General features: G+C 39.8%; 1 protein-coding gene across 1 annotated transcript in view; it reads left to right on the top strand.

Moving 5' to 3' along the window:
- Positions 1 to 3,415: 3,415 nt before the first annotated feature.
- The window catches only part of LOC118324081 (putative helicase mov-10-B.1), an 8,824-nt gene continuing 3,423 nt past the window's right edge, over positions 3,416 to 8,816 (top strand). Inside the window, exons 1-11 of the mRNA XM_035656220.1 lie at positions 3,416 to 3,627; positions 4,008 to 4,101; positions 4,328 to 4,475; positions 4,865 to 5,084; positions 5,444 to 5,530; positions 6,121 to 6,280; positions 6,378 to 6,529; positions 6,980 to 7,147; positions 7,341 to 7,447; positions 7,538 to 7,740; positions 8,149 to 8,252. Of these exons, the coding sequence (XP_035512113.1) occupies positions 3,425 to 3,627; positions 4,008 to 4,101; positions 4,328 to 4,475; positions 4,865 to 5,084; positions 5,444 to 5,530; positions 6,121 to 6,280; positions 6,378 to 6,529; positions 6,980 to 7,147; positions 7,341 to 7,447; positions 7,538 to 7,740; positions 8,149 to 8,252 (1,646 nt within the window). The 5' untranslated portion in view covers positions 3,416 to 3,424. The remainder of the gene's footprint in view (positions 3,628 to 4,007; positions 4,102 to 4,327; positions 4,476 to 4,864; positions 5,085 to 5,443; positions 5,531 to 6,120; positions 6,281 to 6,377; positions 6,530 to 6,979; positions 7,148 to 7,340; positions 7,448 to 7,537; positions 7,741 to 8,148; positions 8,253 to 8,816) is intronic.

The raw sequence follows: 8,816 nt of genomic DNA, 5'->3' as shown, positions 1-8,816 counted from the left end.
ACACACACACACACACTCCTACACTGGCATCCAACCAATTGTGTTGAGAAATAACTCAACCCTTAACATGGACAAATAGGTGTGGATAAGGCCTGCGTTGGGTCTGCTGAAAATTGCCGATTCATCACAAATTTCAAACAAACAGATTAGAAGAAGACTGTTGTGGTATTCAAATGGACTTATAGGATTTGTCCGTGTATACACTCCACCGTGCTGTGTGAGACTCGGGAGGGTATGCAAGTGCGAGTATGTGTGCGGGTGCCAAAACAGTGACAGGCCATTCTTTTACAAACGGGTTTTCAACAAGCTCTTATCTCTCTTCTGCTCTCTCCTCATCCATCCCCTTGTTTCTTCCTCTCCTGGAAGAAATGCCCTTTGATTACATTTTCATCACAAATATACTGGTTACATGCAGCCTATTTATCAGAAAGGCAGTGTTATATTAGGTCAGAGCCTTTAACCAGATATACAGTGCATCGCCAGAGAACTGGACACAGATAAGGTGAGAAAAGCAGCGTTATGGGTTTGTGTGTGTGTGTGTGTGTGGGAGGGGTGGTCCTGTGTTTCTGGGTGACCCCAGTGGCCCAGGCTGCCTGTCTATTAGAGCAGGGGCTATTAGAGCATCAGAAAGTGGGAGCATCCCCTCTCGCTATGGTGATAAGATCAAGGCATTCCGACGGCCAGAGCGGTCATTACCCTGCTCTCTAGCCCATAATGTCCCTCCATTAAAACACCCTGTTGCCATGGAAATGCAGCTGTGGCCGTTTAAGTAATTTCTTGGCCCTGCTGTCTCATTGGGTCAATGACACACATGCACACAAACACACAATGCGTCGACATGTCGTCTGATAAACAGTAACACATGCACACCGCTATCGGGGCCGTCCGTCTCTCTCACACACACAGAAGTACGCACAGGCAAAAACACACAAGCTGCTGCGGTCTGGGTGTGATTCTGGTCTCATGTGGGGTCATAGCCGCCAGGACAGCGAGATGTTCACTGAGTCACTGTGAGCAACGGGACTGATGACAGACTGTACAGTAAGACGATCTGGATGGCTGAGTCATCATGCAGTCTGACTGAATTCAGCTTCAAACACAAATATGGATAGGCAGACAGATAGGATGCTGACAGAAACACACACACACACACACACACACACACACACACACAAACAGACGACATGTGCGACACTAACACTGATGACGGATAAACAAACACCTCTGGTTGTTCTGAAGATTTTGTGTCAAACAAAACCACCCCCCGTTTCTCTAATTCTCATTTGGCCACTTCCAAACTTTCTTTATCATCATCAGACACCTCCTACGCTCACACACACACACACAAAACTAACCCCTCCTAAACCCCGAACCTCAGAACCACCATAAAGGCTTACTAAACCCTCTGTTGCTCTTGAGGAACTAGTTAGCATATTGTACAACACAAGTTTACCTCATTTAGTCCCTGTCTGCTGCCCTTTTTTCAAATGTACCTTTTTGTTTGTATGTACCTACTTACAGTGTATGTACACACTTACAGTGTATGTACACACTTCTACTGAAATGTTCTTAAAATATGAGATATACCTTTATAAAGTAATAACCAGCAAGGTCAAAACCCTTCCACCATCCGATTAATGTCATAACATAAAACAAATCTAATTTGACAGCTTACATGTCTTCTGTTTCTTTCTAGCACTTCTATGAAGAGGCTCTGTGTTTTGTGTGATCACTTTTACTACTGACTATATCAGCACCCGATGATCTCTTCATGAGCAGGCGAAATTTGACAAATACAATAAATATATATATCACAACTGTCAACAAAACACAGTTAAATGCTATAAAATATTATAGCGCTACCACCACAAAATATGATGAAGTCACTCTAAGCTTACTGCAGACACACTTAGAGAGAAGCTACTGTATGAAGAGTTGAAAATTTAATCAAATCAAACTTAATTTATATAGCTGCTTGCTAAAACTGTACACCAACTAACTTTACTCATAAATATGACTATTGCACAGCCAATAGTGCCTGATTAAAGAGACTGAGCTAAAATGAGTCTGCGTTGCCCTCTAGTGGCCTGTTCAGATATGACAATAAAACAGGAACATGAGTAATTTTGCACTGAGGGGCAGGGGCCAAAGACAAGGCCTTCAGCTCAAATTAATAGCTCAAGGATATAACATATATATAACGAACATATACTCATTTGTCTTTATCGGAATAGTCGTATTACACAGGCTGGTTTATGCAAGAACTACAGTAGACTACAAACAGGGCCACGGTTATGATGATTTTGGTCACTGCAGTTGTTCCACTCTACCACGCATGCGCTGAACAATTCGATCACAACTTAAACTAGCAAAAAAAAGCTCACTTGTTGTGTTGAAGAGTGTTTCCCCTCACAAACTAACTTCCCCCGACTCCAACAAGTCGTCTCTGCGACTCCTAACCATAAACTATCTTAACCCAATCCCTCACTCTAACCACAGACTGCAACGCTACGGGAGAAAGAGGAGTAACGTTAAACATCATTTGTCGGCGAAACTCATTACGACATAACACCTTGTTGGAACTGCATCACTCGCCGTTGCTAGGATACACTCCGACTGTGATTCTGTTTACATTCGAATCAAAGCTTCACTTTAAATTCACTTTGTCAAGCTAATTAGTTCCTCACGCTGCTGCCTGTTGTCCGTCTGTAAAGTGAGTTGCTAACCTATATGTTTGCTAAATATTCGCTAGGTTATATTACTGTGGTTTGCTGTGAGCGTTAGTTAGTGCTGTTAACATGCTATGTTACTGTTATTTACAAATGTCAACTAAATGTTTCCCTTAAATCGCAGACCACACTGGGCATTTGTACTTACCGATAGACTCTGTTATTTTATGTTATTTTATGTTGTTTTGCAGTTAGTTGCCTCTACCTTAACTACCTGAATTAATGCTAAATTTCACTTTTGAAGCCGCTCAATTTAAGCTAGCTTGCTTCCTCTTCTTATACTGCCACCTAGTCGATAAATGAAACGTAGCTACAGCTAGCTGGCCAAGTGACATTGATGTAGTGAATTTCTTTCAGCCATGTCCATAATAATATCAATACAATAAGATATTATACTTAGGCTTATGTTTATATTTACTAACGTTATATATTATATTACAACTTGCAATAATATGTATTTTTGTGATGTTCTAGGTTAGGTTAGAAGCTGTAGGTGTTTTGATGGAAGGTTTGACATCACATTATCCACTAGACTATAAAAAGATAAACCTAGGGGATCACATAACTGATTAAAAGCTAATACCAGCACAGAGGACTCGGGTTATTTTCTTTCATCATAACTCATAGTATACTCATACTGCGGACTCAGGTTTATGATCCTCTCTGGTTCTTTTTTTCAGTACCATCAGGACCAAATGAGCTTCCTCCACCAGCAGCGACAGCAGCTGCAGATGTTGCCTGCAGTATGGCCTATCCAGAATACAGGACCAAGAAAATCTGGTTACCTGAATGGCCCACACAATACGTTAACGTTAGATGCTGAAGCACACATGGCTCAGCAGGCCCGCAATAAGATTCAAGCTCGTTTGAAATTGGCAAAGTTATTTCAGCAATACAGGTAAGAAAGTGTTCAATTAGAAGTATAAAGCTCAGACTTTATTTTACTTTTTTAAATTGTGATTACTAATATTCAAAGGTACCATCCTATTCAGGTTGCATTTAAATAACTGCTCAGATGTTTATAGCAACTGTGGCATAAACACATAAATACAGACACTGCAAAGCTCTCAAACCAGCTTAACCAGCCTTTCACTGATGTGCTTAATGGCCATGAAGACAGGTGCCGTTCCAAATGGTTGCTTTCTCAACCATTATTATGCACCTGCTTGTCTAGTGTAATCAAAGCCTTACAACAGGACTGCTGTTCATGTTTGGCAGTCCGCTTTATGTATGATGTAATTTCAAACAACCCTTATTGTATTACTTGTCGTCCACCAGGGCTCAGCCAATCTCCAATAAATATGGCATCACTGTAAACTCAGACCCTGTGTCAACAGAAGAGAGGATCTGCCTCACTGTGTTCGAAAAGAAGGTGAGACTATGAGGACTAGTAAGCTGTGCTTTTTAATGACCAACCAGAACCATGCTTAGTACTGATAAAACCTCATTTTGCATTAAGTTGGAGTAGAAGCCTTTAGTGTTGATTAATTAAATTAACATGCACATGATGGTGATTGTGTGTGTGTACGGGTTTGCTCATGTCATGTTTTCAGTAATAAGGCTGACAATTTGCGTGTAACTTGTTTCCTGCCCAACAGAAAGTTGTGCTGCTCACCGTGAAGAACTCTGGTTTCGCCACAGTTTTTTTGACTTTTCAGGCGTTTGACCTCGTTAAGGACATTTTCACTGTGAGCGACTGTCATGGACACATCATGAAGTCTATCAAGCGACACAGTCTTGGACCAGGTATGAATAAGAAACACACAATCATGTGCCCCACCTCCAAGAGGGTACAGTGGGTGTTGGATATTGACACAAACAATATCCAGCAATAGTGCATGTAGACTATTCTTAATTGTTGATTTACAATGAGAAAGAACACAAACAACTCAGGTAGTCGCTGTGCATAGACTACCATGACTTGAAGATTTAGTAAAACCAAAAAAAAAAGGCTCACCCAACTTGCAGAGTACATCAGAAAAGTAACTGTTGTACGCTGTATCCAACAGGAAATATTGAAGATAGTAATTAGGACTTCATGTGATTTATAATAAATGTGTTTAAATTACAACATTACTGTATATATATCTTATATATCTCATTTTTTCTCCTTTATTCTCCCATGTTGTTTCTAGGAGAGGCGTATAAAATTAAGGTCCATTTCTACTCTCACCATGCTGGCTTCTATGAACAATTACTGGTCTTTAAGTTTGAAACATGCCGGCAGTCCGATACATTTGAGATCATGCGCCTCTTGGAAATAGTGCGTCAGACATCTTTTAATGAAGAGGTCCTCCCCACAGCCGCAAACTCATTGTGCGACCACCAAACTCTGAGGTGGCCCCCTGCTAAAGGGTATGACAAGTGGATATCACATAATGATAATGTTATCTATGTTAGTGTGTTGATTATGTTGTACAGCATTACTTATGAAATCCAGTAAAGTACCTATTGTGATTTATTACATCTGATGACCAGAGAAAGGCAATGCTTTGTATTAGTCTTTCTTAGAAATCAGATTTACAGAAGTTACCATAAAGAGTTGAATGTGAAAGAGAATTACAGTTCATCAGTCCATCATTGTCTTCTGGTTCCCCGCTGACCGTCTCCATTCACATTGAACACTGTGTCAACATCCAAATTGCAGATTGCAGCTGTTATTATTCATCTCAGTTGTTACTGTCCTGTGTTCTGTCTTTGTTTTTCCACTCCAGTTCTGGATTCATGCTTCTTAAGCCTATTGTGTCTTTGAAGTATTATACGATGCCTGACAATATAAAACTCTTCAGAGATTCCCACCCGTATGTATTTTCACGTGGACACATGCACACACACACACACACACTAAATGAGAACGTGAACCAATTTGTACCATATTTAATTTATTGTTTTAAAGTAAAGTAATTAAGGTTTTTACCCAGCATTGTGGCATATGTTTTGCACATGTCTGGGCAATAGTATATTGTATAACATATTAGTTTCTCTTTAAGTAAAGGAAAAATAGTCTATCATTAAATACACTGACTCATCTTGAAATAATCTGGTTCAACCCTGAACAAAGAGCTGTTAATGTTACATAAACGGCACTCTGTGACTGGAATAAGAAAATCAAATCAGTTCTCTGAATGACTCACTGAAGCAGTATTCATCCAGGTCAGTGTGTTAATAAGGTTAATAGTTTGTAGGGTATATGCAAGATTATAAACTAATGGAGAAAGTTTCAGATTCAAGATGCCTAGGCTGATTTGTAGTAAGTAAAATGCAAAAGAAAATGCCACAATGAGACATGTGCTTTAATGGCAAGCCACACGGTCTCCTAATGTAATAACTTCACACGTATGCCATGCTTGTAGAAGTCATCCAATTTGTCATGTCACTTGGATCTCCTTAGGGACCTGCATAGACCTCTGAACTGGAATAACTACTCCCAGAGGTTCCACTTGTTGCTGCATCTTGAGGAGTTCCAGCAGAAGACCGATATTGAGAAATACAACCAGGATGATGTGCCCTTGTTCAGACACAAAAGCAACACAAACCTTTTCGTTCTGCAGGTGATGCACTACACACAATAAGACATAAAGACATTGGCTGGAATTTTCACCTCAACAATTCAGAATGAAACAGTATGTTGACTTTTTGTGTCATCAGATTACAGGTGTCTCTAAGGGCTCGCTATTGAAGCTCTCTGGTAACCAGGTGCTGGTGACTCCTTTAGATCAGAAAGGAGTTAAGAGTGAAATTCACCAAGGCTGGATCTATCATGTGGATGCAGAGCAGGTCTACCTGCAGTTCAGTGAAAAGTAAGAACAGACAGTTGGCTAAAAACAAGAAGGGGTCAAATGGGATTAAATGGTGACTCCCCTAAAACTTTGTATTGCTGCAGAATTAAATTTACTTTACACATGGATCTGTATAACAGCATGCTGCTCCTTGTGCTCAACTGGCCAAGTGTATACAATATGACATAACAGCCAGAGTCGAGTTTAACTCACAGCTATATAAAATACAGTACAATGATACATTTCAGGTTGTGTCCCAGGTGTTGCATCACTGTTCACAATCAAGCAGTGAGAAATCCAACATAAACGAGGCAGAGACACCGCTTTTTCCACAGTCAGCTGTCTGAAAAGCTCTTGTTTCTCTACTGCTGTTGCTTTACTCTCTGTTTGCGAGTTTGCTCACCAATTCAATATGTTAAGTTGTTCAGTCCACAATACCACACTCATGACTACATGTGAATTTGAATGCAGGTTCATGAGTGATTTCAAGGACGGCACGAGGTTCAGGGTTCTCTTCGCTATCAACCGTATTCCCATGCGTATCCAGCATAGAGCAGTGGCACGGGTGTACAAGCACGGACTGAGGGAGGTGCTGTTCCCTACTGGAAAACTTTCTTCTCACCATTTACATATACACAGGTCAGCCTACCTCAAGGTCAAGAATCCAGGAAAAACATTCAAAACATGTGATATAGACAAGGTCATACTTCAGTACTGTCTTACTGAATCTGTCTGCCTTATATCCCATCTGTCCCTGAAACTGCTGCATGTAAACACAGACTCTCTTAACTGTGACCCAGCTCTGATATCGCCCCTGTCTCTATGTCATCAGCTTGTTAGGAATCGAGATCAACCCGGAGCAACACATGGCCATTCAACACATTTTAGCTGGTTCTGCAAAACCTTCCCCTTACCTGGTATTTGGTCCACCTGGCACAGGTACTGTACTCGTGTGTGAATGCCCCATGGCGCTTAAAGTATTCATTTTATTTGCATTCAGAACAATGTATTTTTACATCTGTTGGTCAGGCAAAACAGCGACTTTGGTGGAAGCTATCAACCAGATAGTGAAAACTCAGGCGTCATGCAACATCCTGGCTTGCGCTCCTTCCAACAGTGCAACTGATCATCTTTGTGAGAAGATTCTGGAAGGAAATTTAGGCAATCAGCTAGAGGTGTATCGCTTGTATTCCCTAAGCACTCCTGTGAAAAATGTTCCCCAAAATAGCAAGGTCTGGATTATTATATTATTATTATATTTGACTCCACACAGCATAAAGATAACACAAATACCTGGCAAGAAGCCACATACTATATATACTATAATTTCAAACAAGGATTGTTTCTAAAGATCCACAAATACATACCAGTATATAATAGATTTATGAAGAGTTCTGCTGTTTCATCTCCATCAAATAACATCTCTCTGATATCCTATTGTTTTAACTTGTTAAGTAAATCCGTACTAGGTTATGTCCTGCCCCAGCATCTATGTCTCAGCAGGAAATTGCTAACATTAAGATGTTTCATTCTGAGTGTAGTATTATTAAGTCTAGTTTAATACTATCAAACTTAATTTGTGCCCCTGCATACTTTACTATGTGTGTATATGTATGTATGTGCTTTGTGTTTTTCTATAGTTGTGCTGCAACCTGATCTATGGCACAAACACATTTATGATTCCTCCTAAAGAGGAGCTGATGAGGTATAAGATCTTGGTTACCACCCTGCAAACTGCGGGAAGGTACAGTAGCTAATGCAATTAATTACTATTTGAATTTCCATTATACTGTTAAATTTACAGCAAAAATAAATGTTTGCATTTGTTATCATTCTCTTTAATTGGCAAGTAATTATTTTTCACAAAGCATTGGTGTAATAAATTATATTATTACATTACATTATATTACATTATAATTGTTGCCTGAATACCACTTAGATATTGCGGCCATATACATGCTGGCTCGGTAGCATGGCTTAGTGTTCCTTGTATCATCCTCCTGGCTAACATGCGCAGACACTGAGCTATAAAACACAAAATGGCAGAAAAGTTAAAGAATTTTAGCATTATATTGTAATTTTTATACATTTAACGTTTTTTAGATTACATCTTCAGATCCACTTGAAGTAGAATTGTCAAGTCAGCGCAGCTTTCATTGAGTCTGTGAAGTAAATATTTAATGCGCATGCCCGTTTTATGTTAACATGTGATTCCCTATTTACACTCATAAATATTAACATTTGAGAAATTCACAGCACTCACACTGTCCTCTAAGGTGGACAGTTTTTATTAGAGTGATTGGTTTTG

This window comes from Morone saxatilis, unplaced genomic scaffold (genome assembly GCF_004916995.1).
Source record: "Morone saxatilis isolate NCDOM2014 unplaced genomic scaffold, NCSU_SB_2.0 Contig15, whole genome shotgun sequence".
Classification (NCBI taxonomy): Eukaryota; Metazoa; Chordata; class Actinopteri; family Moronidae; genus Morone; species Morone saxatilis.
This window is presented reverse-complemented; position numbering and strand designations above follow the sequence as displayed.